The following is a 27,922-nucleotide window of genomic DNA, read 5'->3' as shown; positions in this document are numbered from 1 at the left end:
TCCCACTTATCAGTCCTAGTCCTTTGAGCGGAACCCAGGCGTCCGGCCCCCCACCCTCTGGGCGGGCTTGGAGCCCAAGGCTTTAGAGCCTCCCAGCCTGCCTTGTTCCTGTCCCATTGTGTGTGGGGCAGGGGCGGGGCAAGGGCCAGCACCGGAGAGCCCCCTCCCACTGCCCCCTCCCCTTCCTAAGGAAAAGGCCTGGGCTCTGCTCAGAGTGCCAGAGCGGAGGCGAGGCTGACATGGGCAATTTGAAGAGTGTGGGCCAGGAGCCGGGGCCTCCCTGCGGCCTGGGGCTGGGGCTGGGCCTGGGCCTGTGCGGCAAGCAGGGCCCAGCCTCCCCGACAGCAGAGCCCGGCAAGGCACCGGCACCCGCACCCCCACCCCCACCCGCGCCAGACCGCAGGTAAGGGCCCTGGAGGCGGCGAGAAGCACGGGGCAGGCAGGAGGGTGTCAAGCCCTAAAGCCCCAGGCTGGGAAGGGCTAGAGCCTGTAGCCCGGCCAGGAGGACCAAGTCGCCCGCACAAAAGGGCAACCTACCGGTGTGGATAGAACAGGACAATCAGGGAGGTTCGGAGAAGAGACCAGGGTCAGGACCAGCAGGCAACAGGTGAAAGCGGGAGGTAAAGGTGCCAGTTTACCAGGTTTGAATTGCTACTCTGCCGCCAAGAGCTGTTTGACTTTGAGCAAGTTACTTCACCTCTCTGAGCGTTTATACATAACAGGGATATAGCAGTAATTACTCCATGGGATTGTTGCGGGTTTCTGGCTCACGACAAGCCTCCAACAAACGGTGAGGGTTATTTAAGAGAAGAAAGGGGCCGGGGAGGGTAGTTATGGGGGAGTGAGAAGGCAATCTAGAAGGGGAGAGCGTCGGCCCCCGGGAGACTCAGGACATTGGCATGGGAGGCTGAGAAGAGAGCAAACAGGCCGCATTCCTCTCCTCCAGGCTCCACCTCCTAGCGGCTGTCAACCCCAAACTAACGTGGTACCTTCAGCCCCGAGAAGAGAGAGAGGGCGGCTGAAGGCCAGGTGGGGTGCCAGGCCAGGCAGGGTGGCAGGGCCGGAGGCAGCTCCACGGGGAAGGCTCCGCACTGGCGCACCCAAGGTCCGAGGCCCTCCCTTCCTCCCCGCGGCTGGCCTCAGCCTCTGGGAGGAAGTGATAAGGCCTCTGAGGCCTCCTTTCACACAACAGTTACTGTCAGCAGGGGGTGACTGGGGAGGAAAATCTGGGCTGAGGAATCCCAGGGTTTCCCTCAGCTCAAGGGTGGGTTCCATCCCCCTCCAGGTAGGGTTCATCACAGCTCCGGGGGGGTTGGACCCCCCTGTCCAGAAGGGGTGAGGTGGGCCCTGAACAGGGATGAGACCCAGCCTTGGGCCAGGGGCTCAGGAGCTCAGTGCTTGCAGCCCTGGGCAGCCCAGGGTCTGGCGACTTGGGAGACAGGTGGGCCTGGGTTTTAAAGGGACCAGTTCTACCCATGTGGCCACTGGCAAGATTCCTAACTTTTCTGAGCCTCAGGTCCCTCCTCGTCTGTAAACGAGGATGCAAATATATTATCCACCTCCTAAGGTTTTCGAGGGGGCTGACAGAGAAAGTGTAGGAAAGCACATGGCAGGCAAGCAATCAATCACTGCGGTTCTGAATGTTGTCGGAGGGGTCTCTGGGGGAAAAAAGTTCCTCCCCCATGACCCCTCCCCTGGGTCCCAGCAGTCCCCCGCTCACCAAGCCCCCGGAGGGGCCCAAGTTCCCTCGTGTGAAGAACTGGGAGGTGGGGAGCATCACTTACGACACCCTGAGTGCCCAGGCACAGCAGGTAAGGCCGGGAGCCCTCCCCGTCCCCTGTCAGGGTCAGGGGGGCGAAGGCCAGTCCCCTCTAGAACTCGCCCTTTGGTCTCCAAAGACAAGAGAGACTGGGAAGAGCCAGAGGAGTTAAGGGACGCCCAGGGGACTTTGGTGACTCCCGGCCTCCCGCCCTTGCCCCAAGTCCTACCATAACCTGGCACAACCTCACCCCTACTTCCAGTCTCGGTCCCAGCCCTGAACCCACACCTGCCCAGACCCACCCTCCCTCTGCCCCCTCCCCTGCCTCTGCACCCTGACCAGGTCCTCACCTTTGTGCTCCCCGCTCTCTCTGCCTCTGCCCTCCACCCCAACCCAGGAGGGGCCCTGCACCCCTAGACGCTGCCTGGGCTCCCTGGTTTTTCCACGGAAACCGCAGAGCCGGCCCTCCCAGGACCCACCACCCACTGAGCAGCTGCTGAGCCAGGCCAGGGACTTCATCAACCAGTACTACAGCTCCATCAAGAGGTGACACCGTGCCTTGAGACCCATGGCCCACCCTTGTCCTCTGACCTGGGGCCCTGGTCCTGCCGAGGCCTCGAAATGATGATCACCTTCCCCAGGAGCTGCCCCCTATCCCACACCCTCACACCAGCCTCCCCCCAACACCCACACAAAGCCTGGGAAACCTCTCCCCCCACCCCTTGCTGACTCGACTTCCTTCTGCTCCACAACAGGAGTGGCTCCCAGGCCCATGAGCAGAGGCTTCAGGAGGTGGAAGCCGAGATAGCAGCCGCAGGCACATACCAGCTTCGGGAGAGCGAGCTGGTGTTCGGGGCTAAGCAGGCTTGGAGAAATGCACCCCGCTGCGTGGGCCGGATCCAGTGGGGGAAGCTGCAGGTGTGGCTGGCTAGCAAGCACCCAGAATGGGGACTGGGGGACACGAAAAAGGAAAGGAGCAGTGAGGGCAGTCCCTGAGGCTTCCCTGGGGGGGTCCCAAGCAGTGGGGACTTAGAGATCGGTACCCCTGGGGAGCCCCCGGTCCAGTAGCCACCACCTGGTTGTTAAGTCCAGAGGCAGTGTCTTGACTGGCTGCGAGGAGAAACACCCAGATACACTGGGTCAGTGAGGACAGCTGAGCCGTGGTCCCTGGGCGGTATCATCAGTTCAACAGAAGCAGTCTTCTGGAAGAGGCCCCTGGCTGTTTCTTCCGTGCCGGCCTCACCTGCCCAGCCCAGCCCTCTAGTGCCTGCCTGGGCCCCACAGACTCCTTCACGCTCCCACCACTGGAACAGCCTAAGAGAAACGAGCTGACCTGCAGGGGAACTTAACCCATGACTTTGGCCTCCTTAGCTGTAACTGGCCACCAAAGAATTTGGAATAAAGCCACATGCTCAGCAAATCCCAAAGAAGTCTCAAATAAAAGAACCATCCTGTCTGAACCTTGCATACCCTTGAAGTTGTTCAAAGCTGAGCTTTGAACCCATCAGACCTTCCAAATGTGATCACACTCACTGCTACATCCCTCCCGTGGCCCCAGGCCAGCCACTGCCACCCCTTGCTTTGGTCACTAACACAAGCAGGAAAGGGATCTCCCGGCCCCCTGCGGGCCCCCCCCCCCCCACCCTCAGCCAGTCAAGATGGCTTCTACTAGCATAGGAGTATCAGGACAGGCAGACTCCTGGACGGCCACCTCGTGCAGCCAACCCCCTTCCCATCAGCAGTGTGCTCAGGGACAGTCTGATGACTGGCTGGGGTCACCCGCCTTTGCTTGAGCACCATGAGGTAACGGGGAACTCACCACCCACACCCTTAGGTGGCCTCCCTGTCAGTTGGCACCCTTCCCTGGCCGTCGGGTTGGTAATGACTGGGTCCCTCCTCTGTGGCAGGTACTGAGTCAGCTTCTGCAGGGGTGGGGAGATGTCCCAGCAAGGACATAAAGGCAGACAAGGCTGCGTTGGGTGTGTGGGGCACAGGGCAGGAAGGGCTCAGTGTGCGTGCACGCGGTCAGGGAGGCTCCTTGGAGGAGAAAGAACCATGACGAGTAACACCTCCAGCCTTTGGGGGCTTCTCAGGAGGTGGCGACACCCTCCCCTGCCTCCTTACCTTCTCCTAGAGCTGATACTCAAGACCCCTGTGTCCCCCTGTCCCCCTGCCTTGGCTGGCTCAGGTGTTTGATGCCCGGGATTGCAACTCTGCCCAGGAGATGTTCACCTACATCTGCAACCACATCAAGTACGCCACCAACCGGGGCAACCTCCGGTGAGTGGGCCCCCCCCCAACGCTGTGCCAGATGGCATCCCTCCCCTAGGTGCCAGCAGAGGTGGGGCTCTGACAGCTGTCGTCCCCATGTCAGCTCGGCCATCACAGTGTTCCCCCAGCGCGCCCCAGGCCGCGGAGACTTCCGAATCTGGAACAGCCAACTGGTGCGCTACGCTGGGTACAGGCAGCAGGATGGCTCCGTGCGGGGGGACCCAGCCAACGTGGAGATCACTGAGGTGGGCACAGAGAGGCGGAGAAGTGGAGGCCGGCCAGTGAGGGCTCTGCGATGGGGCACGGGGTCCAAAGGGTGGGCGATGAAGCAGGGAGGGGGGACCCTCACTGAGATGACGGAGGGAGATGCCGATGAAGGGGGTCCCTGAGGAGAGTGGGGGGTTGGGCCCCTCAGACGCCCCTCTGGCCCTGCTCCCCGCAGCTCTGCATCCAGCACGGCTGGACCCCGGGAAACGGCCGCTTTGACGTACTGCCCCTACTGCTCCAGGCCCCAGATGAGCCCCCGGAACTCTTTGCCCTGCCCCCCGAGCTGGTCCTCGAGGTGCCCCTGGAGCACCCCACGTGAGCATGGCAGGGCCTGGGTCAGGTGGTGGAGGGGCTGCCCGGGGGTGGGGTGGCCAGGCACCGAGGCTCCACGGGCAGCTTGATCCCACACCCCGACACCCCCAGGCTGGAGTGGTTTGCGGCCCTGGGCCTGCGCTGGTACGCCCTCCCGGCGGTGAGCAACATGCTGCTGGAAATTGGGGGGCTGGAGTTCCCCGCGGCCCCTTTCAGCGGCTGGTACATGAGCACTGAGATCGGCACGCGGAACCTGTGTGACCCGCACCGATACAACATCCTGGAGGTGAGGACCAGAGGGTAGGGAGGGGGTGCGGGGGGCTGCCCGCCCCATCCCCTCCGGGCTGGAGCCTTTGACGCGCAAACAGATCCACAGACTGTCAGCAGCTGGGAGAATCTAAGGTCCCAGCTGCCTCTCAAATTAGAACTTTGGAGGCTCTGGGACCACAAGTTTGGGGCAAAGGAATGCATGTGTTATTGGTACAAATATGGAATTGTTTTTCTGGGAATAGGACCTATGGCTCTATAGCTTTCATCAGATTCTCAAAGCAGATCTTGCAAAACAATGTTAAGACCCATTTTAGAGACGAGAAATTAAGACCCGGGGCAGAGAAGTAACTGACCCAGGGTCCCTCTATGTTTTGGGGTGCCTTTGCAGGCAAGGACCTGAACCAGCCCCAAACTAAGCAGTCAGGCCTCTGGCCACCCTCGCGCCTTCTACTCCGTCCTCTCCCCTACACCTTGTCCCTACCAACGCTATGCACCCCTGCTCCCAGGATGTGGCCGTCTGCATGGACTTGGATACCCGAACCACCTCATCCCTGTGGAAAGACAAGGCAGCCGTGGAAATCAACTTGGCCGTGCTGCACAGTTACCAGGTACACAGGCCCAGACCGGCCAGGAGGGCAAGGGGCTGGGGCTGGAAGAGAGGGAGGCACTTAGAGACGGGGTAGGAGTTGGAGACAACAGGAGGAAGTGCCATAGTCCGTGAGGCACACTGGGCCTGCAGGTCTGGGGACACAGCAATGCAACTCCGGTCCGGGGACACAGCACATGCGATTCCGGGTGCCGCGGTAGGATGGTCTGGTACGCCGGGAGCCCTGCTGACCAGCACATGCTCAGTAATGCAAGCCCCCAGGGCACAGTGGGTATGGTGGTTTGTGGGACCCGCCGGCTTCTGGGAATGCTAACTCCAGGATTGAAGGCCTGCTGAGCATTGTTGTTTGAGGAAACTGCCTGCTGAGGACTTGGCCAGAGTTTAGGATGTTTTGGTTGTGGGGGCAGGACATCCAGATGTGGGAGACCGGAGCTGCTGCTACTGAGCCTCGGGGGTGGCCGTGCACGCTGCACGCGTGCAGGGGTGACAGCATGGTAGGGGGACACGGCCTGTGTTAGGTGTGGGGTGACCCAGGACACAGCGGTGGTCGGGGTGACAAGTGTGGGTCTGTAGGCTGAGTCTAAGCCCCTGCCTCCCCAACCCCAGCTGGCCAAAGTGACCATTGTGGACCACCATGCCGCCACGGCCTCCTTCATGAAACACCTGGAGAATGAGCAGAAGGCTAGGGGGGGCTGCCCTGCCGACTGGGCCTGGATCGTGCCCCCCATCTCCGGCAGCCTCACCCCTGTGTTCCATCAGGAGATGGTCAACTATGTCCTGTCCCCTGCCTTCCACTATCAGGTGCCCACCCCACTAGCTCTTGCCCGCTGTCAGCAGCCCCCAGGGGCCTCCAAATTTTTGCTTTCTTTACTTACCTCCTCCTCCTCCACTCCCCCCATCACTCCCCTGCAGCCAGACCCGTGGAAGGGAAGTGGGTCCAAGGGTGCCGGCATCACCAGGAAGAAGACCTTCAAGGAAGTGGCCAAGTAGGTGCCCTAGGAATGCTGCTGTTCCCCCACACCCAGGGCACCAGCTTTAGCAGTGGGAAGGCCCACCAACTCCCACACCCACCACTCAGCGCCCCAAGACCTTGCTTGGACTGTGCACCTGGGGAGGCCCTGGCTCTGTGTGCCTGGGACCCCCCCCTCACCCCACCCTCGCCTGCAGTGCGGTGAAGATCTCTGCCTCACTCATGGGCACCGTGATGGCAAAGCGAGTAAAGGCAACAATCCTGTATGGCTCCGAGACCGGCCGGGCCCAGAGCTATGCACAGCAGCTGGGGAGACTCTTCCGGAAGGCTTTCGATCCCCGGGTAGGGCTAAGCCCAGAGGGGTGGGGACCTAGAAGGGGCGGGGGGGGGGGAGTTGATCTGTATCTTCAGATGTGCTCTGGAGGACAGGAGAGGGTCACAAGTCAGAGCCCAGGAGGAACCCCGGGATCCGAATGGATTCAGGGATTGAGTAGGGGCCTGAGTCAGGGTCGGAATTGTGCCCTGCCTCGAGAGACCAGAGTAGAGGTACGAGGGCAGCAGAGACCAAGTCCCTGGGACATCTGTCTTCTCCTTGTCCACAGGTCCTGTGCATGGATGAGTATGATGTCGTGTCCCTCGAGCATGAGACGCTAGTGCTGGTCGTGACCAGCACATTCGGGAATGGTGATCCCCCAGAGAATGGAGAGGTGAGACCCAGCAGTAAAGGGGCCACTGGGAATGAGGGAAGACTCAACATGGAGTGGCTGGGCAGGAACCCCATCCCCACGAGGGAGAGTGGTGATGCCCTGAGAGTCCCCCAGAGTGCGAGTGTAGACATTCCACTGGGACCCCAGAGCCTGCACAAGCCATTCTCCAGGTCACACACGGGGGCTGCCCCTGACACACACACACACACACACACACACACACACACACACACACACCTGCTTCAGTGTGTCCCCAAGTCATTTCCATGATCAGTACAAGCATTTAACACATGGAAGGCACTTCTGGGCTGACCCACGAGGTTAGACTGCTCTCAAGCATGGACAAATTAGAAAAACAGCGATACTCCACCCGCTACGCAATGTCGGCTTTTCCTTTTCTTCTTTCCTTGACGAAAGAAAAAGAGATGTCAACAGAGATCAGGCAACTTCGCTTTCTGAACAAATCCTTAAAGAAGCAAACTAGAGCACCGCCACAGAACACTTTATTATTAACCATTATCTTTCCAGCTTCTCCGTCCCTGGCGGCCCCAGCTGCACTCATTTCTAGGGCTCTCATGTTTCAGCGTCTAGGCGATAAATGCCTTCTTAGCACAAAGTACGTCCTCAAGTACCCTAAAGCAGAATTCCGATGCAAGCCTTCCCCCTGCCGTGCAGCCCATGCTGGCCCCCATTCTCATCTGCCTTGCAAAGGAAGATAGAATCACTTAGTCTTTTAGTATAAGAGTAGTGTTTGCACCCGTGTGACCCATGAGCCGACGAAGACCCAACACATTTCCATCACCTGGGCAGTCCCCTTCGTCAATGCCTCCGGCCAGCCCCTTCCCAGGCCATCCCTACCAAAGGCCAGCACCCTTCTGACTTCTGTCACCTTAGTTTCGCCCGCTCTAGGATGTCATAGAAAGGGGAGCACACGGTAAGTGTTCGGCCTGCTTTTGAGGCTCACCTCACCGTGAGTGATTCAGCACCTCATTCCTTTCGACCGCTGAGCAGTGCTCACTATGTGACTACAATGCGTGTTTCTCTGCTCTCCTGCTGACGGACACTTGGGCCATTTCCAGTGTTTGGCTATTATGAATCAAGCTGTCATGAACATTCTTGTGCAAGGCTTTTGTGGGCCTATGTGTTCATTTCTCTTGGATGAATACCTCCGAGAAAACTGCTGGGTCATCGGGTAAATGTGTGTTTAACTTTAAGACCAACAAACAAACAAACAAAAGAAAAACCCTGCCGAACAGCCAAATGGATTCAACTGCACACTACGATCTGTGCATTTCAATGCATGTAAATTTTATCTGATTTTTTAAAAAATGGAGCAAACCTACGAATACGCCCCATAAAAAATAGGGTGTATTCACTAAAGACACTAACAAGAATGTGTATGGCAACATTGTTCATAATAGTCCCAGACCGGGGACAATTCCAATGACAATCAACAGTAAGAATGGAGAAACACATTGTGGTTTTATTCGAAGTCTATACAGCAATGAGGGCGAACGGATCACAACCACACGATATAGATGAACCTGACAATGTAACGTAGAGGGAAAGAAGCCAGACACAAAAGAATCAGACCATAGGGTTCACTGTGTATTCAGTGCAGAGAAGACAAAACGAATTCGTGGTGACTTAATCAGGAGAGCGGTTGCCCCCGCGGGGTGGGGGGGCTGGTGACTCAGAGGGGTAAGGAGGTGAATCCTAGGATTCTGGCGATGTTTCTGGAGAGGATGCAGACTACGTAGGTAGGTTCAGTTTGTGAAAATCTAGAAAGCTGGACATTAAAGACCTGTGTGCTTTTCTGCATGTGTGACCCTTCAACAAAAGGTTCAGAAAACAAAATTTAGGCAGTATTTGAACCTAGAGACCCCCACCACCCAAATGCATGTACAGTTAATGCTGAGACGTCCCAGCCTTGCCGCATTTCTGGGTTTTGCTGCGCCAAGATGTTCCGTGTAGCCCATGGCTATTTTCACAGCAGAACATGACGCGGCTCAGCCTTCCAGAAGACGAGATGGAGGCATGGCAGGGAGACTGAGGGCTGTTCTCCCCCTATCGAGTTGGCTGAAACATCAAGGACTGGCCACATCCAGTGCTGGCAGGAGTGAGCAAAGAGCACTGCTCTACCTGGTTGCTGGGGGACGGTCTGACTCACCTTCCTCATCAGGTCTTTAAATCCTCTGACTTGGCAACTCCACTTTTAAGGGCGGCCCTACCGAAACACGCAAAAGAGGCAGCAGGAGTGTATATATGCAAGTGCTTGGGCATCGGTCATAGACCACCCAGAGGTCCTGAGTCAGAGGGAAGTCTCCTACACGTAGTACCTGCCAATGAGGGGGCACTATGTAGCCATTCCAAAGAAGGAGAGGTCGGGGGCGCCTGGCTGGCTCAGTCGGTTAAGCATCTGACTTCCGCTCAGGTCATGATCTCGGGGTTCATGAGTTTGAGCCCTGGGTCAAGCTCTATGCTGACAGCTCGGAGCCTGGAGCCTGCTTTGGATTCTGTGTCTCCCTCTCTCTGTTCCTTCCCTGTTTGGGTTCTCGTTCTCTCTCTCTCTCTCTCTCTCTCTCTCTCTCTCTCTCTCTCTCCCCCCTCCCTCCCTCACTCTCTCCTTCCCTCTCTCTCTGTCTCTCTCCCTCTCTCTCCCAAATAAATAAGAATTTTTTAAAATGTTGTTTTTCGAAAGGAGGTCATTCTTCATGTGATGACCTGGAAGGAAGGACATCCATGATATACCCATGACAGGTTGTTAAGAAAAAGCAGATAAATATGGTGTGGCCCCATTTTTACTTTTTTAACAAACTATAAGTACAGATACATTTCTGAGTACAATGAAACAGAGCTCGGAGGTTAAACACCTGTCAACAGGGCCCCTGCCTTGGGGGCCCGGACTAGAGGGAAGGTAAGGGTAGATTTTCCCTTTTATCATTTTATGGTTCTGTCATGTTTCCAGAAAGCCACTACCTGGTTTGAAATTTTCCAAACAAAATCACAATTTACAGATAAGAATTCTAAGGATCAGCCCAGTACAGTTTTCAACTTCTGTGTGGTTTGAAGTAAAGCAAAACTAACCACGATAACCACGCTTCCCCTCGCCAGAGTTTTGCGGCGGCCCTGATGGAAATGTCTGGTCCCTACAACAGCTCCCCTCGGCCAGAACAACACAGGTGAGTGGGGGTGGGACTTTGGGGGGAGGTGGAGGGAGGGCAGTGAGGCATTTGGAGACAACGAGAAAAGGGGGGCTGAAATGTTCCCCCTCTGCACCTCCACAAGCTGGAGGGCAGAGGTGAGGGGGCCTGGACCCCATCACAGCTCAGGATGCCCTCCTCCCTTGTGACCTGCCCACTCACAGTCTGGTCAGTCCTGAGGTGTCCTTCAGAGAGAACAAGGGGGGCACGGCAGGGCCTGAAGGCGCAGAGATCCCTGGGAGACAGAGCCAAGCCCGAGGACAGGGCCCTTCTTACCCCAGATGTAGACACCCTGAAGCTGTCCCCTGGCTGTGTCTGGGCCCGCACCGAGCCTCCAGCTCCCTGTGACGGCCCTGTCTTGGTCTTCTTTTGCCAGGAGTTACAAAATCCGCTTCAACAGTGTCTCCTGCTCAGACCCGCTGGTGTCCTCCTGGAGGCGGAAGAGAAAGGAGTCCAGTAACACAGACAGTGCAGGGGCACTGGGTACCCTCAGGTCTGGGGGGCGCTGCAGCGAGGGGAGGTGGGGGAGGGCGGGCACGCTGCCTGGGCACGCGTGGGGCTGGAACGGGTGTGGGCTCCAGTGACGGCTCCCTGCACCCCAGGTTCTGTGTGTTCGGGCTGGGCTCCCGGGCGTACCCCCACTTCTGTGCCTTTGCCCGTGCGGTGGACACACGGCTGGAGGAGCTGGGTGGCGAGCGGCTGCTGCAGCTGGGCCAGGGAGATGAGCTGTGTGGCCAGGAGGAGGCCTTCCGTGGCTGGGCCCAGGCCGCCTTCCAGGTGAGCCCCTGGACCTGTCCCCGCGTCTGACCCAGGCTTCCGCTCCCACCTGAACACCCAGACTAACAGAGCTGTGACTTTCTCAGCCTGGGCTTCCTCCAGGGGCAGCTCTGCCTGGTCTGGGGGTCATGCCTGAAGCTGGCCAGGCTCCTTCTCCCATTCCTGACGCTCTTTCAGGGCAGGGCTGGCCCAGCCAAGGTTCCCAGGCTACAGCTTAGCAGGTCTGGGCTGACAGAGAGGAGGAGGACATCCTTGGAGGGGGGCTGTGGGGGCACCTGGCGCAGGCAGAGGGCTTGCTGGGGTAGAGAAAGTCCAGCTGGAGAAAGAGACAGGCTCAAGTTGGAGGAGGAGGAGAACGGAAAACAAGACTAAAGAAACCACATGAAAGGGAGTGCCTGGAAGCTAGGAGTGGGACAGGAAAAGCAGGGCGCACCGTGAGATTTTAGGGACACCACTTTAAAGACGTGAGGTCAATGAGAGGAACATCCAACTAGAAGCAGGAAGGTGCTGAACTAACTCACTAACTCCGGCAGCAGAGCAGCGGTGGGGGTAGGAAGGAAGGGAGGGGGCCACGGAAGGAAGGAAGAGATATAAGACTTTACACACACAAAAGAAAGATTAACAAGACTGGTGACACAGGTCGGAGGAGAGGGAGCAGCCAATCACAGAGGGACCCTGGATTTCAAGGCGGGAGCTGGCCAAGCAGTCTGCAGGACTTGTACCTGAACAGAAACAAACAGAATATGCACCCTCCCAGGGGTCTTGCCCCAGGGGCCCCCTCCAGCCTTTGTGAGCCACTCAGGAGGGACAGACCAGCCAGAAACCCTTTCCACAGCCCCCCCCCAAATGCAGGGTCCTGCGCCAGGAGCGCTCTAGGGTTTTACATAATCTTCGCCAGAACCTCACGGGGTGTAAAGATGGGGTCACTGAGGCACGTGGAATTTAAGCACAGGAGTCAGGGTTTGAACGCAGGTCTGAACGCACAGACGCACCGTGCGCCGAGCACCGCGCTCCCTATGAACGCTCACCAGATTAAGTAACCAGCCAATGTGACCCGAATGAGTGGGTGTCAGGGGAGAGCTAGTGCGGTGGCCCAGCCACGAGATGGGCCGAAGAACGAGGCACGGTCGGCCTCAGCCTCCATTTCCATCCCATTCTCCGTCCCGCCGCCGGGGCCGCCCCCGCCACAGGCGTGAGCCGCGGCAGGGCCCCTCCACTCCCACAGTCCCGGGAATGGAAGGCGACAACCGGACACCCAACAGGCCAGCTCGGCCTCCCACCTCAGCCCCCCTGAGCTCCTCTCTGCCCCGGCCCTCCCCGGTGGCCAGAGGCCCTCAGCCCCCACCTGGCCCCTCAGGCCTCCTGTGAGACTTTCTGCGTGGGAGAGGACGCCAAGGCTGCCGCCAGGGACATATTCAGCGCCAAACGGAGCTGGAAGCGCCAAAGGTACCGGCTCAGCACCCAGGCGGAGGGCCTCCAGCTGCTGCCAGGTGAGGCTCTGGCCTCCCCCGACCCCGCCGGCCCCCCCTGGGCTCCCGGGGCCCCAGGACTAACTCTCAGGGGCCGGGCCCGGCTTCTGGCTGAGTCTCTCTCTCCCCCCAGGCCTGATCCATGTGCACAGGAGGAAGATGTTCCAGGCTACCATCCTCTCAGTCGAAAACCTGCAAAGCAGCAAGTCCACGTGAGGACAACCACTCCCGCCCCCACTCACACCCGTCCTGACCTCTCCTCCCCCCCACTCACACCTGTCCTGACCTTCTCCTCCCCCCACACACACACCTGTCGTGGCCTCTCCTCCCCCCACACACCTGTCCTGACCTCTCCTCACCCACACACACACACCTGTCCTGGCCTCTCCTCCCCCCACACACACACCTGTCCTGGCCTCTCCTCCCCCCCCACACACACCTGTCCTGGCCTCTCCTCCCCCCACACACACACCTGTCCTGGACTCTTCTCCCCTCCCACATCTGTCCTAGCCTCTCCTCCCCCCCCCTCCAAACCTGTCCTGGCTTCTCCTCCCCCCACACACCTGTCCTGACCTCTCCTCCCCGCCTCACACACCTGTCCTGGCCTCTCCTTGCCGCCCCCCCCGGCCACCCCATCCCAACACCCTCCTCCCAGGTCCTCCTCGCTCCCCCTAACTGCCCTACCTCCTCACCCACCAGCCGGGCCACGATCCTGGTGCGCCTGGACACTGGAGGCCAGGAGGGGCTGCAGTACCAGCCGGGGGACCACATAGGCATCTGCCCGCCCAACCGACCGGGCCTCGTGGAGGCGCTGCTGAGCCGTGTGGAGGACCCGCCTCCGCCAGGAGAGCCCGTGGCCGTGGAGCAGCTGGAGAAGGGCAGCCCTGGTGAGAAGGCGTGGTCTGGGACATGACAGTGATAGCCCGCCCTGTCCCCCTGACTTCAGGGTCCCCTTGAGCTGAGGACCTGGCAGGCAGCTTCCACCTCCACTCACGGCTGTAATGCCTGTGCTCAGAGCCGCCTGTGCCTCCTCCTGTCAGGGTGACCTTGCTGCGGGATGGTCCACAGAGGGTGGCTTTCCCAGTACCTGCCCCCCATGCCCCCCAGAAGGCTGCCCTCTCCCTCTGAGCTCCTCCCAAAGTCTCCTCCCGACAGCCCAGCCTGCTCCATAGCTGCCGTCAGGTCCACCCTCTGCCACACCAGTGACTAGGGTTAAAGTTGGTGGGGGAGAAGCAGAGCCCAGACCAACCCAAACCAGCCGGGGGCCCCAAACACACACACACACACACACACACACGTACACAGGGGCTGCCCAGGCAGGTTCACCACCACTGTTCAAAGGCAACGTCTCCAATAAAGCACAAGACATGGATGGTCAGGGCTGGTGTTACCCCCAAGCAACCATCGCCTCAGACCACGCAGTTCCAGCTGGCCTCTTCCTCAGACCTCCCCTGTACACCACCCCCCCAGGTGGCCCACCCCCCAGCTGGGTTCGGGACCCCCGGCTGCCCCCCTGCACGCTGCGCCAGGCTCTCACCTTCTTCCTGGACATCACCTCCCCGCCCAGCCCTCAACTCCTTCGACTGCTCAGCACCCTGGCCGAAGAGTCCGGTGAACAGCAGGAGCTGGAGAGCCTCAGCCAGGTGCAGGGCCACCCGGGCGGGCAGCAGGGGCTGGTGAGGCAGGACGAGCTGGGTGGGGAAGGGGAGGCACCTGGCTCACGTGTCCTGGGGCTTAAGACCCAGCCCCTGAGTCACTAACTCATCGGCGCTCCAGAAACGTTTGTTGGCCCGAACTAAGGAGGCAGAGACCCCAGGGGGCTCAGTTCAGGAGGAGCGAAGAAAGGAGGTCAGCAGGCAGGGTTGGGAGGTTCCAGAGCCGTGACGCCCCGCCCCCACCAGGACCCCCGGCGCTACGAGGAGTGGAAGTGGTTCCGGTGCCCCACGCTGCTGGAGGCGCTGGAACAGTTCCCGTCCGTGGCACTGCCTGCCCCCCTGCTCCTCACCCAGCTGCCCCTGCTCCAGCCCCGGTACTACTCCGTCAGCTCGGCGCCCAGCGCCCACCCGGGAGAGATTCACCTCACGGTGGCCGTGCTGGCGTACAGGACCCAGGGTGAGGTTGCGAAGGGCCGGGGTCAGGGCCACACAGGGACCCGGGGACGGGCCCCTCACCGGCACCCTCTCCTCCCCGACCCCCAGATGGACTGGGCCCCCTGCACTATGGAGTCTGCTCCACATGGCTGAGCCAGCTGAAGGCCGGAGATCCCGTACCTTGCTTCATCAGGGGGTGAGTGAATAGTTCAGGGACATCAAAGGAGAGAGTGTCCATCCAAGCAGGGGTGGACAAAGTGCCCCGGGGACGGCCGGGGACAGACAGATGGCCGGGGACAGACAGAGGAATCAGCAGGTGGTCGCACAGGGTGAGGGTGGAAGCTTTGGTGACTGGGAGCAGGGAGGACCGACTCAACACGTATCAAGGATGGGGTGTCCGCTCAAGCGACTTCAGAACTTCGACGAAGTTTTGGGCGTTTTACTCATTGGGACCTAGCGTCCTGCCCCGAAGCTTCCCCTCCCAGAGACAGGGCTTGGATTCGCCCAGCAGCTCCTGTTGCACTTAGGTACACTATGTCCCCTGCTTATTTGGCTTTTTTGAAAGTTGTATTTATTTGTTTGTTTTTGAGGTGTGGGGGGGGGGGGAGAATCCCAAATCCGCAATGTCAGCACGGAGCCCAACATGGGGCTCAAACTCACGAACCGGGAGATCATGACCTGAGCCGAAATCAAGAGTCGGATGCTTAACCGACTGAGTCACCCAGGCGCCCCATCCCTTGCTACATCCTCGAGGTCAGTCTGACTGGGGAGGCAGTCAGGCACTTGGGAACTGTGTCCTGTTCCAGAATTAGTCCTCACTTAGTCCAGGGAGAACTAGTTAAGTTACCAAAGTATCAGTAAGGACTGGAAGAAAGTTAGTCTTCAGGATGCCCTTCCTGCGTGCCGTGTTCAGAAGTCTCGCCCCACCCAGCAGCCAGGACCCAAAGTCTCAGGGGGGACTTAAAAGAGTTTCCAGGATGGGCACCAACTAGGTCCCGTCACCCAAACCTATCAGGAGGAATCACACACTGTACCAATCTACTGAATACGATCCAAATACCCATATTAAGGCTATGACTGAAAATGAGTGAACTCGTTATGAGCCAAAAGCTGTCCTTCCCTTCCCATGTTTTGTAAATCTCTTAAACTGAGACATCAGAACATTCTTCACTTCAAATTACATTGTATTTCCTGTGACCCAACCTCCAGAAGCACAGGTCCAGGGAGTTTCTGCCTGCAGGTAGAGTTCTTTCCATAAACACATCGTGCTCACTGTGAGCCAGACTGTGTCGAACACACGTGGCAAGTATTATCCCACTTATCAGTGGAACCTGAGTTCTCTTCTCTCCCCTCAATGGAAGATGGTAAGAATCGGGGGAGCTGGGAAAGCACAGGGGCCGACAGTGTTTCTCCACTAGGGCTCCCTCCTTCCGGCTGCCGCCTGATCCCAGCTTGCCCTGCATCCTAGTGGGCCCTGGCACAGGTATTGCCCCCTTCCGGGGATTTTGGCAGGAGCGGCTGCACGACATTGACAGCAAAGGTGAGACTGGGGGCCAAGGGAATGACTGGAAGGCAGGAGGGGGGAAAGGGACAGAGACTGGAAGACAGAAACCTGGAAGACAGGAAGGAAGTCAAGGAACAGGCCACAGAGGTGAACAGAAACTTAGTAGATCAACCAGAGGGCGGTGCCCTGTTCACTTGGCTCCCTGGTGCCAGACACAAAGTAGGCAGTGGAACCGGATTAAAGACAAGGGTACAGGGGGAACTGGAAGTCTGGAGACAATGGGGCTAGGACTCAAATGGCCAAAGTGTACTTGGGACTGCCCCAGAGCTCACCCAGCTGTGTCCAAGACCCAAGGAAGCTACAGGATGTTCAAGTTGGACATGGGGTGTGCAGGGCACCCAATAAAACAAAAGGAGGGGGCTGTGACGGAGAGGAAGGCAGAGAGTGCGGAAACTGAGGGTGTGGAAGAATATGGGGTTGGAGCAGGGACCGTGCTAGATGGGGGCTTTTAGAACTTCCGTGTCAGATGGTGCCAAGGGCTTCTGAGTCAGAAGCCCCACGTTCTAGCGCAATGCCACCGCTGGTGGTTCCACCCGAGGAGCCACCACCTCTGGTAAGCTGCCTCCGCGTGAGCGTCGTCTCCGTAAACCAGGGTCGGGCAAGGTCTCTGTGAAAGCATTCCGCACTCTTCTGGAGGCCAGACACCAGAGGCTTGGGCTGTCAGTAGCCAGTGGGCGAAGTCGCTAGGGCTGCGCCCCTGGGAGGGGGCTCTCCCAAGCCGCAGTGCTACTTGCAGGGCTGCAGCCGGCCCCCATGACCTTGGTGTTCGGCTGCCGATGCTCCCAGCTCGACCACCTCTACCGCGACGAGGTGCAGGATGCCCAGCAGCGCGGGGTTTTTGGACGCGTCCTCACCGCCTTCTCTCGGGAGCCCGACTGCCCTAAGGTGCGACCCCCTGAGGCCGTGGTAACCTGAAGCTAGGGGCCGGGGCATCGCCCTCTTGCGCTCCAGCAGGGCGCCCAGGCCCAGGCCCGGCCACGCCCCTCCGGTGCGCGCCCTCCGCCCCGCCCCTCAGCTGGCGCCCCGCCCCTCAGCTGGCACGCCCCGCGGCACGCAGGCCCCCGCCCCCACTCGGCCCCTCCCGCGTGCCTTTTGGTCTCACCCACCTTCACCAAGCCCCGCCCCTTGTTTGGCTCCACCTCTCTAGGCCACAGAGCCGCGCACTTAAGCCCCGCCTGGCCCGCCCCTCCCCCGCCCCCGGGACCCACGCGCTCGTTAGGGCACGCCGCTTAACCTCCGCCTCCCTCAGACCTACGTGCAGGACATCCTGCGGACGGAGCTGGCGGCTGAGGTGCACCGCGTGCTGTGCCTCGAGCGGGGCCACATGTTTGTGTGCGGCGACGTCACCATGGCAACCAGCGTCCTGCAGACGGTGCAGCGAATCCTAGCGACGGAGGGCGACATGGAGCTGGACGAGGCCGGCGACGTCATCGGCGTGCTGCGGGTGCGGGGGGCGGGACCATGCCGGAGCGGGGCGGGGCCATCCCGGGGGCGGGGCCCACTCCCGCTTAGGTCCCACTCTTGTTCTGATCCACTGCCCTCTTTCCCGGCAGGATCAGCAACGCTATCACGAGGACATTTTCGGGCTCACACTGCGCACCCAGGAGGTGACTAGCCGCATACGCACCCAGAGCTTTTCTCTGCAGGAGCGGCATCTGCGCGGCGCAGTGCCCTGGGCGTTCGACCCTCCCGGCCCAGACACCCCTAGTCTCTGAGAGCCCCTCTTGCTTTCCATCCCAGTTCCAGGAGAGGGGCCGTCGTTCTACTCTGGTTCTGCCGCTCTCCTGTCGGTGTTACCAGACCAGCCACCTCTCCCTCCCCTCCCAGGTGCCGTCCCACCTCTATCCAGAGACTGCCCACGTATTCCAGGGGATGAGGGAAGTGTCTCTCTCTAGGTCTGTTTACCTGCCCCAGGTCCGGAGGGTCCCTCCCAGCAGTGATATTCCCAGGCCTACTGTCACCCCCTTTTTGTGTTCATTAGGTTTGTTTTAGGTTCCCCTTACCTTCCTCGGGAGTATCTTATCTCGAATCCTAATCTCTAAATCATTAAAATATTTATTATTGAAAATTCACCATAAGAGACTGGACCCGATGTTACAAGTGCTACCAAGACGCCTAACCCAGCCCCATCGATTAAAATTGCAGAACAACAAGCTTTGTTAACTTGTGCAGCTGGAGGGCGTGACAATTCTTTGACAGGGAGTCCTATCCTACACACTCCACTCTGACCCAGCGCTCTGGAAATGTGGCTTCCAGCCCATCACGGGCAGTTCTGTGTTGCTTCCTTGCTCTTGATTGAGAAGGAGGTACAGCCCTCCACCAGGAGTGGGGACGCCAGAGACGAAGGTCACAAAGAGGTGCAGCAAGCCATGAGCAACCTTTACAGCCGGTTTCAGACAGGATGAGGATCCACACCCACTTCCGCAGCCAGCGCTGCCAGTGCTGAGCTCCAAAACCACCAGCCCTCTGTAGAGTCTTTCCACTCACAAGTCCCCAGTGGAACGTGAAGGCCAGACAGGCTTGGAGAGCCCACTGCCATCCAGGTCCCGTCCCTCACTGTTTCCCTTGCATTTAGCTAGGCCTCCACCTTGGCCCCGTCCTCCACCCTGAGGATACCTGGGGATTTCTTCCCAGGCAATTGCTCGAGGACAGTTAGTTGGTGTGGCGTCCCCTTAGCCCCTTCAGACGGGGATAGTCTCTAACACTGTCTCCAGATGCCTTTGGCATCTCCTCTCCTACCCTTTCTCTGCTCTCTTGGATGAGCTTATCATTAACCTCCCCCAAGTCCTGCCCAACTAAAACATCCTTAGATCTAAAGTCAGGGGGGCGGGGGTCTTTAAAGATGGCTTGGCATCATGCCCTTCCACTCGGCCTTGTCTGATCTCCTACGGCTGGAGAAGCCAGGGAACCTGGGGGAGGAGAAGGCTCTTGGCAAGCAGTCGGAGGTTTAGATTCCAAAGATGACCATCCCTATCACCCTGAATTCCCACCACTGCCCCCATCCCTTCAAGTCTGGCTCCACCCAACTTTCTCTTCATTCCCCAGCTCCCACCCCAGTTAGACAATACTGACCCTGAGGAGCCCTCTCAGTCAGTGCTAGGGGCCTGGCCAGGCTCCTTCTGGGCATCTGTGGTCTCCTGAAACCTTCCGGGGAGCAGATTCTGGGTTCTCTGGGTTCTCCACTGCTGTCTGGGGCTGGAGGCAGGACTGGAGCCTGGTGAGATGAGCCATCAGCTGGGCAGTGCAGTGATGCCCCCCGTCAACCCAGGGTCTGTCCCCCGCACACCCTGACCACCTCACCATCACTTGACCAGGACGGCTTCTCCTCATCAGGCGAGAGTGTCTGGGAGGGGCTGGACCAGGGCCTGGACAGGGAAGAGGCTGAAGCCTCACCCCACAGTTCCTGCTGCTGCTGTTGATGGAGCTAAATGGAACGAAGAAGAATGATGGGCTTCCTTTCTGCCCCTCAGTGTGAAGCACAGCCCCTGGACTAGGTGCAGGGGGTTTTAAAACCTCCTCTTCCAGCTCCCATTGTGTACCTCCTTACACTCTACCCCACGCTCAGTCTCCATTTCATTCAGCTGCTTTCTCCCTACATGTCTCTTTCTGGCACCCTTCTGCTCACCTGGTGCAGGTAGATGGCATGCAGACTCATCTCAGCAGAAGCAAGCTCTGGGAGCTGGGCCAGCTTCTGGCCCCCAGTGCCTCCTGGGGACACACAGCTGGAACAGAGGGTGCAGTAGTCCAAAGACATGCCCCTCCCCCCAGGGCCCCCAGGGAGGGCCAGATTTGATCTCCCCTTCCCAATCACCCCCAGTGCCCCTGCATACTCCTCCTGGGGGATCAGCCCCGCCACCCGTGCTGTTCTCCATCTCATCTCAGGCCCACTCCACTCCCCCTCACCTCGGGTCCTGGGCAATGCGGGAAATGGAGGCCAGGAGGCTGGCTGTGGCTGCGGCTGGGCAGGGGGCTGTGGGGCTCAGGTCCCGCGGGGGCAGGAGGGGGTGCACCAAGAGGTTGGCCAGGAAGGCCTCAGGCTGGGAGCAAGAGAACAGGGTGTCAGAAGTGAGGCCAGAAGGGGAGGGAGGAGGTCTAGGGAAGGCCCGGGAGCAAGCTGGACCAGGGAGCAGGTCAATACAAACAGTGAGTTGGAGGGGAGAGCCTGGGGGTGGTGAGGGCAGAAGAGTAGGCCAGGCTGCAACTCACCAGAGGTGAGGAAGAGTCACTGAGCACCCCCGGGGTGGGGGGACTGCGAACAGAAGTGGCGCCCCAGGCTGCTGCATCTTGTTGGACCCTGCCCCGAAGGTGCCCCAGGAACTTGGAGCTGTGCCCTGGGGGGCGCCATTGTGGATGCACCAGGGAGAACCTCATCAAGGAGAGCTCGGTCTTTCCATCCTCCGCACGCTGAGAGAGAGAGGCCTCTGTCTGTCCTGCCGAGAGCCACTGAGAACAAGAACAGTCAACCGTTCACATCCTGTGGACACTGCTTTTATAGCTTCCGTGGGAGCCTTGCGGGGTAGGCGTGACAGGAAACACTAGCCCCGTTTTCCAGGTCAAAGAACAGAAGCCACGATGGGGACTTGCTCAAGATCAACCAAAAATACAGCAGCAAAACAGGACCTGGGTCTAGAGCCAGCACAAGGGTAGGGCGCAGGCTTAATGTTTTGCCAGCATGTGCACGATGGACCCCAGGGCTGGCTGGCCTGACCGCCTTATGCCAGCCCCATCTACTGACCAGCTCATTTCTCAGCCTCTCTGATGGTCTCCGCTCCTGTTTACTGGACTTACAATGTGCCAGGAACCCTGTTAGGGTACTGCACACATCATCTCATGCAATCCTCACAGCCCTGTGCATCGGCTACGGTCACCATCCTCATTTGACAGATAAGGACACTACCACATGGCAAGTGACAGGCTCCAGGTCACAGGTGGTCAGTGATAGAACTTGGGGTGGAACCCAGCTTTGCTTTAAGTGAGGCAAGCAAACCCCTATCCAACGACAACCCCACACAGCCAGGGATGGGCTCTAACCTGAGGGTGGCCGTGACGCTTCACATCCATCAGGGCAAAGGAACAGATGTCCCCAACTCCAGCCACATCCACAGTGAAGTGATGAAAAAAGTCAATGATCTCCAGGGAACGGGGGCAAAACCAGAACAGTAGAAACAGCGGAGTGAGGAGAGGAGACAGGAGCTCCTCCAGGAGGGAGACCTGGGGAAGCAAGGTGAGGCTGAGAAAGAGTCGTTGAGGGGACTCGTGATCAGGACAAAGAGGTCTCCTAGGACGCCTGCCAGGGCCGGAAACCTCCAGAGTCACTTGCCGGCTCCCGGGATGGCCAGCCCGGAGCCCGTTTGCCCCACGCCCTCCCCCAGACCAGACGCTGGCGGCTCTGGGGTCTCCGCGGCCCGCTTCGGGCCGGACCCTCACCGCTCGGTACTGAAGCAGCCGCGCCATCTGCCGGTAAGCGCTGGCCTTGCCGGCAGGGCCGGGCTCCTCCGGGAGGTAATGCATGTGCGCCAAGGCCGCCTGCAGCAGGAACTGCGGGGAACGACCCCGGCCCTGTTCTTCCGGAATGAAAGACCTGGAGATCGAGATGGGGGTGCAGAAGGGGGCCCGCGGTTAGGAGGACGTGCGGGTGGGAGGCAGGGCCGGGGGAGAGGGGGCGCCCAGGGCGGGGTTGGGGGTGGTGGTGGTGTAGGGATTCGCGGGAGGCTCGGCCCCGGGTGAGAGGAATGCCCCCCTCCTTCCCGGGCAGCTCCCCGAGCACCTGGCCACGGTGGCGGTGACCCCGAGCGCGGTCATGGCGGTGAGCACGTGCTCCACGGCCAGCACGTCCTCGTCGTAGACGGTGAGCACGAGCAGCGCGGCGAAGAGCGCGCCGGCGAAGAAGACGAGCTGGCGGGCCAGCAGCGCGAGCAGGGGCGCCGGGGGCGCGGCGGCGCGCAGGAAGGCGGCGGCGGGGCGGTAGGCGCGCGCCAGGCGCGCGCGCAGCTCGTGCGGCAGCTCGTTGAAGTGGCGCAGCTGCAGGTGGGCCAGGCGGGACCAGCGGCGCGTCCCCAGCGCCCCCGGCTCGCGCCGCAGCAGCTCCGCGTGGCTGTAGAAGGCGTGCAGCACCTGCCAGGCCAGCACCAGCGGGCTCAGCGCCAGGTTCACGGCGGCCAGCAGCAGCACCGTGCGCCGCCAGCGCGCGGCCAGGGCGCCTCGCTGGTCGCTGCGCTTGTAGGCGTCGGGCAGCTCCCAGCCCCCGCGGAAGAGCGAGAAGGGCCCGCGGAAGAGAAGCAGGTCGACGTTGAGCGCCAGGCCGCGGCTGAGGAAGGCCGCGCTGCCTCCCCAGGGCAGCGCGCAGCGCGCGGGCAGCAGGCCCTTGTTGGCCAGCGCCACCTTGTAGTTGGTGTAGCGCAGGATGCGGTGGTGGACGTCGAGCTCGGTCAGCGGCCGCGGCTGCACGCACAGCCCCCCGCTCTTCTGCAGCGCCAGCAGGCGGGACTGAACTTCGGCCCAGGGCACCGAGCTGAGTTCCTCCTGAGGAGAGGGGGCTGTTGAGCGTCAGCTGGGTTCCTCGGCGCGGTGATGCCCAAACTCACCTTGACGGAGCTACCTCCCTCGTCTGCCCTCTCCACACCTTCCTCGCCCAGTGTCGTTCAAGGGGCGAAACCTGTCGCCTTTCCCGTTCTGCCCTCTCTTGCCCTCCTCTAACCTTGTCACTGACCGGGGCGCTTATTTCCCTTCATTGTCTCCTGAATTGTGTTCCTCCTGCCTCTGCCACTCTCAAGGCCATGAGTCTTGTGCTTCCCAGGGACACCTCGTAAGTTAACTTCTTCAGGTATTTGGTCTCAGCTTCTCAGGAGCAGATTTTCTGAAACCTCCCCGCCCTGATTCTTCACAGAGGGCACAGAACTGCTGCTGGGACCTGGGAACTGTCTCTCCTTCCCAGCCCTAGGGTGCAGGCCAACACAGGACCTGAAGCCTCACCACCTCTTATCTCAGCATGCTTTGAGACCGACCCCCCCGCCCCCAGCCCCAACCCACTCCACCGCCCATTAACCCTCCTAAGACACCGGCTGTGTCCATGTCTGGGTGGGGTGCTGTCAGATCTCACTTGGGTCTCATCTGCAAACCTCACGTTAGCCCAGTTTCACCCAGCTGCCCCAGTCCGGCTTAGTCAAGTCCCTCCAGGCCAGCCTCTCCAGTCCATCCCAGGCTCTCCCCTTCCCCTGGAAGGAATGGGGGAGGGGGAGAAAGAAGGGAGGAGGAGGAAGAGAAGGGTCAGCAGCCTCCTGGAGAAGCAGTGCTCTAACTCCTGCCTTCCCCCACCGGTGCTCCCCTGGCCCTCTCCATCCTCCCTGCACTCTGCCTGTGCTCCCCCACTCGAGGGGCCTTTTGGAAACCTCTCCCCTTGGCCCTGCAGGAGAGCCATGCGGAAGGTTCTGCGCTTCTGAGGGGAGCAAGGGAAGCAGGCTGCAGAAGACAGCCTTTGAGCTGAGCCTTAAAGAACGAACTGGAGAACAGAGTAAGAAGGAGCACGAATGAGATGGGGAGGAAAGAAAGGGCAAAGCATGAACTAGGACAGTGAAGGGGCCCACACAGTGGCTCACTGCAATCGTGAGGGAGGCCAGAAAGTGGGGGGGGGGGGGGATATCACCCAACGGGGCCTGACCACTCAGTTGCGGGCTGGTGGGTCCACTCCTCACTGCTGCCCACAGATGCTCACCACCCCCCCACCTCCTGCATCGGGCCTTCGAATGCCTTCCCACCTCCTATCCTTCCCAGCCCCACCCAAATTCCTCCTGCCCTGTAAAGTTGGATGACCGCCCTTCCTCTAAATATCCACTGTTTGGAGCACAAGCATGTGACCCTAAATCATCAGCTGTAATCCAAGTCAACAAAACTCCACTCGGGTAAGGACCAAGCCTTAGAAGTAAGTGGTGGTACCTCTTCTCCTAACATTACTCAGGGCCTGGGCAGGCGTCAGCGAGGCCTTCTGCCTGCTTTCCAGTGGGCCCTTCCATCTGTGCAGCCCCCGCTCCTCCCTATTCTCTGTCCCCACCCCTGACAAGGCACCCCTCCACAGACACGCCTGCCCAGCTCACCGGGGGGATGTGCAGGGCCTCCCTGTAAAACACCTGGATGTCCCAGTAGCTGAAGAGGTTGCAGACTGAGCGAAGCAGCTGTAACAGCCAGAAGGCTGCAGCCAGGATCAGAAGGAAAACCAGCAGGGGGCTGGAGCGGATCCTGTGTGGGGTGGGACAGATAGCAGAGAGAAAGTGGGGGCCCAATAGAAAGGGAGACTAGACTTGGGGAGCGAGGGAAAAGTCACAGAGAGAGGGACCCAGCTCCACCAGCAGCTCTCAGCGTGTGGGCCCTGGGAGACCCTGAGGCCCTTACAAGTGTCGGCAAGGTCCCAACTTTTTTCAGGTAAGACGAAGGTTTTCTGCCGTTTTCGTGCTCATTCTCTCATGAGCATACAGTGGACTTTTCCAGAAGCTACGTGTGTGACACCACATCGGCAGCTGATGGAACGTGTGCTGGTGTATTCTTAGATTTTAAAGCTATTCCCAGCTTAGGTCTCGAATGAGGTAAATATACCTCATAAACAAATGCTCTTGGGCGTTCTTGATCAAGTTTAAGTGCATTTAATGTGTGCTGAGACCAAAAACTTGGGAGTACTGCTGATTTAGACCAAAGGACAAAAGGACGGGGGGGGGCGGTGCTTGTCTGCTTGTCTGCTCATCTCCCCCTTCCACGCTCCCCCCACCAGCTGTCACTCACCGCTGGGCACACTGGGAGGAGGACAGGATGGCATCTGCCAAGGTGACTTTGCCGTGGAGCAAGCCAGGTGTCGTCCTGTTGTTCGGTTGGTTGGCGAAGAGAATGTTGTAATCCACGCAACGAAGGAGGAAGGTTGTGAAGGTGACGATGAAGACGAATTGTCTGGGAGACAGGCAGTGCAGTGGTCAGGTCTGAGGGCAGGGCAGGCTCCTGCCCCAACCTCCAGGTCAGCCCTGAGGGTCCTCCCCTCCCTGCCGAGCCTCTGGGCTGCTTGGGTGGGGTGCGACACGGACTAAAAGCAGCAGGCACTGCTGAGGGAGCAAGGTGACAGAGTCTGGGGCTTGGGACAAGCATCTCACCCCAGCTGGAAGACATCCTCCAGCAGGATGCAGGCAAAGCCATTCCTCTGGTGGTAGCTATAGATGTGGCGGTGCGTCAAGAAAGAACCCTGAGGCACGAAGGGCCTTTGTCGAAGACACCTCTCCCTCACTTCCGCAACCCACTGCGCCCTGAGAGCCGCCGGCCAAGAATGGCACCAGCACCAAAGGGCCCTCCCACGCCAGTGCTGCCAGGCCGAGCACAAAGGATATCTTGGTGAAGAAGCTGTCCAGGTTCTGGATGTGGTGCCAGGAGCCTGGGCACAGGGGGGAGAGTGTTGGGACTTGGCTCTCCCCTGAGCGCCCAGTTCACATCCTCGGGAGCCCCCAGGCCCTCCCCAGCGTGCTCCCCTCGCAGCCCCACACCCACACTCACCTCGGAGCCCTTCGGGCACATGGAGCAGGGGCTGCTGCTCCTCCCCGTGGAGGGGTGAATCTTGGGACCCCTCGGGGTCACAGTCCTCCAGCCGCTCATAATCCTGCTCAGGGATCAGAGGCCCTATCCGCAGCCCAGGAGGATCCTGGGGGCATCGGTGCGAGGGAGGGGGAGTCACTGGGGCCAGGGGTGGGGTGGAGTGGGAGCCCCAAGAGGGGGGAGCAGAGCTGGGTGTCATCGCGGGCCCTGCCTGCGTTGTTGGGGTGGGGAGGGCACTGTGGGGAGGCTGAGAGCCCCCTGGGGCCTGCATCGCTGGGCAGGGGGGTCCCAGGGCCGGGGGAGGGACCGAGGAAGGGGAGCTTCTTGTGTGAGGGGCAGGGGACAGAGAGAAGATGGAAATCCGCCCTCTGCCAGGCCCCCGACATGGAGGAGGAGGGAGAGGGGGCAGCGGCATGGGGAGGAGAGGCACTGATCCAGGCCCCAGGTCTCCCCACCGCCCCAGCCGCCCTCGGTTCCCCCCCCAGCCCACTTGCCTCACCATCGGGCCAGTAGCTTCTCCTGAAAGCTCGGACGGATGGGAGCTGCTGCCGTATCCACAGAGGTCTGGGTTGCTGAGCAGGGACTCCAGCAAGGATGGTGACAACAACAGCAAGGTGACTCAGTCAGGGCAGGCCTCAGGCGTCCAAGCCGGCAGTCACCTGTCTGACAACTCACACCCCTTCCAGGGCAATCTGCGGCCAAACCTGTCACGGCCAAGCCTCTGTGCCTGGGAGGAGCACAAGCTGGAGAGGCAGAGGCGGAGAACATGCAGACCAGAGACACCTACTGTCCCCTCCTCAGACCTGGAATGGATTTAAAGGGAAGGCCAGAAAGTAGCAGCCAAAATAACAAAGCCGAAAGAAACTCCTACCAAAGGATTCTAAGGCTATGAGGCTAAGATGTTACATCTTTGATTTCTTGAAACCTGGTCTCCTCTCTCTACACATGCACACAGGGATCCACAGAGAAAGGCTTTAAGACCAAAAGCAAAAAGAAGAAAAAACAAAAGAAAAGGCTGGTGTTCTGCTTGCCTGCCAATACGAAGGGGAGGGGAGATTGCCAGACTGGGCAGCCAGGTTGCAGGAAACTGAGGAAAGGGAGGAGGTAAAGAAAGGAGAGAGCTATTCCAGAAGTGAGGAGTGGTTTGGGGAGCTTCGGTAGAAAAAGGCTCCTTGGGAGTTCCGTTTTGTCTTCCTCTTTATCTTGGGAAACACCGAAACTCTCTTCCCCAGTCCTCATCCAGTTTTGGGGGCCCCCTGAGAAGCATCAGAGCTGAACCAGCAGAGGGCAGCTGGGGGGCCAGGCTCAGGAAGGATAATTTGCATACCCAGGGATGAGCTGGTTGAGTTCCTTTCTGCCACCTCAAGGAGGAGAAGGAGGCAGCTGGTTTGTTGGCATGTTCGACGCCATTCCTGGGGCCCTGAATCACCAGGTTTGCTACTAAAGCCCATTCCTGAGGTGCTGACTCAGCTGCCCAGGTGTCAGGGCCTGCAGGGCTTGGGCCTGAGGGCTGTCTTAGGGGACAGTATCTGTGAAACAGAGAGAGGAACAAAGTGCTTCCTAGAGTGTGTTCACTGGAGGAATGTGGAGGCAATCATGGAATTGCTCACAAAACACGAGACCAGATATGCCTGTTTTTCTCCTTCTGTGCTGCCTTCCTGGGACAGGAATTGTTAAAGTAGCTCGGGGCTTGCATAGTTTTATCCCTGAGCAGGAGGCAGAACTCCTTCTAGAGGTGGCATCCTAGTGCCCAAGATGGAATCCCACATTGCAGAGGCTAGGAAATTCTCATATCTCAGAGACTTCTGCCAAGACATCTGCCTACAGGTTGTGTAGGGTTTTGCCTGATCTCTTTTCAACCTCCCTCCCCCCAGTATTCCACCACATTCACATTAGGACCCCTCCCATACACCCAGCCCAACCTCAAGCTAATCTGCCACATTTTCATACCCAGTATCCCCCGATTCATTCATTGACAGCTGCCCTACCAGCACCCCAATTCAAGTTAATTTATTATAAAGGGCACTTTTCTCTATCAGGCATCACTTGGAGGGGAAGGGAGTATGGATGAATGAGCCAGAATCACTACCCAGAA

At 59.5% G+C, this 27,922-nt stretch overlaps 2 protein-coding genes across 6 annotated transcripts; one reads left to right on the top strand and one right to left on the bottom strand.

Annotated features, from left to right (window-relative positions):
• Positions 1-143: 143 nt before the first annotated feature.
• On the top strand, positions 144-18,338 carry NOS3 (nitric oxide synthase 3). 3 transcript variants are annotated; one of them, XM_086686409.1, is made up of 26 exons: positions 144-403; positions 1,706-1,811; positions 2,157-2,305; positions 2,515-2,677; positions 3,948-4,039; positions 4,134-4,275; positions 4,473-4,612; positions 4,721-4,895; positions 5,386-5,487; positions 6,093-6,287; positions 6,399-6,472; positions 6,654-6,798; positions 7,059-7,163; positions 10,278-10,345; positions 10,743-10,859; positions 10,969-11,143; positions 12,501-12,633; positions 12,746-12,824; positions 13,312-13,499; positions 14,083-14,255; positions 14,514-14,724; positions 14,811-14,898; positions 16,121-16,242; positions 17,003-17,151; positions 17,516-17,710; positions 17,820-18,338. In XM_086686409.1, the coding sequence occupies exons 1-26, from the start codon at positions 240-242 to the stop codon at positions 17,979-17,981; spliced, it is 3,612 nt and encodes a 1,203-aa protein (XP_086542535.1). In that variant the 5' UTR covers positions 144-239; the 3' UTR covers positions 17,982-18,338. The 3 variants fall into 3 exon arrangements, with proteins under 3 accessions (XP_086542535.1, XP_086542544.1, XP_086542552.1); XM_086686418.1 differs by having other exon boundaries at positions 145-403; positions 1,709-1,811; XM_086686426.1 differs by lacking the exons at positions 144-403; positions 1,706-1,811 and having other exon boundaries at positions 2,167-2,305; positions 4,148-4,275.
• Positions 18,304-27,814, bottom strand: ATG9B (autophagy related 9B). Of its 3 annotated transcripts, XM_086686449.1 has the most exons (15): positions 26,327-27,801; positions 25,789-25,933; positions 25,626-25,669; positions 25,395-25,459; positions 25,036-25,197; positions 24,357-24,498; positions 22,034-22,788; positions 21,694-21,847; positions 21,298-21,477; positions 20,473-20,709; positions 20,170-20,303; positions 19,892-19,988; positions 19,567-19,690; positions 19,339-19,480; positions 18,304-19,175 (listed from the first exon to the last, which is right to left on the bottom strand). In XM_086686449.1, exons 1-14 carry the CDS (start codon positions 26,327-26,329, stop codon positions 19,353-19,355), a joined length of 2,370 nt encoding a protein of 789 aa, XP_086542575.1. In that variant the 5' UTR covers positions 26,330-27,801; the 3' UTR covers positions 18,304-19,175; positions 19,339-19,352. The 3 variants fall into 3 exon arrangements, with proteins under 3 accessions (XP_086542575.1, XP_086542572.1, XP_086542564.1); XM_086686446.1 differs by having other exon boundaries at positions 25,395-25,447; positions 25,614-25,669; positions 25,789-27,814; XM_086686438.1 differs by having other exon boundaries at positions 25,789-27,807.
• Between the last annotated feature and the right edge of the window lie 108 nt (positions 27,815-27,922).

The sequence above is a fragment of the Puma concolor genome, chromosome A2, assembly GCF_028749965.1.
Source record: "Puma concolor isolate L17-30 chromosome A2, mPumCon1.1.hap2, whole genome shotgun sequence".
In the NCBI taxonomy this organism is placed as follows: Eukaryota; Metazoa; Chordata; class Mammalia; order Carnivora; family Felidae; genus Puma; species Puma concolor.
The sequence above is the reverse complement of the archived record's forward strand: the minus strand, read 5'-3'. Positions and strand labels throughout refer to the sequence as shown.

What these genes read in the sequence shown, in the direction of transcription:
- NOS3 (XM_086686409.1), top strand. Translation starts at nt 240, where the DNA reads ATGGGCAATTTGAAGAGTGTGGGCCAGGAGCCGGGGCCTCCCTGCGGC. An exon ending in ACCGATACAACATCCTGGAG is followed by an intron (nt 4,896 to 5,385) that starts GTGAGGACCAGA and finishes CCCTGCTCCCAG; the next exon opens with GATGTGGCCGTCTGCATGGA. An exon ending in GGGAGCCCGACTGCCCTAAG is followed by an intron (nt 17,152 to 17,515) that starts GTGCGACCCCCT and finishes CGCCTCCCTCAG; the next exon opens with ACCTACGTGCAGGACATCCT.
- ATG9B (XM_086686446.1), bottom strand. Translation starts at nt 26,329, where the DNA reads ATGGTGAGGCAAGTGGGCTGGGGGGGGAACCGAGGGCGGCTGGGGCGG. An exon ending in TCCTCCCAGTGTGCCCAGCG is followed by an intron (nt 24,499 to 25,035) that starts GTGAGTGACAGC and finishes CACCCCACACAG; the next exon opens with GATCCGCTCCAGCCCCCTGC. An exon ending in CGCATTGCCCAGGACCCGAG is followed by an intron (nt 19,989 to 20,169) that starts GTGAGGGGGAGT and finishes CCTCTGTTCCAG; the next exon opens with CTGTGTGTCCCCAGGAGGCA.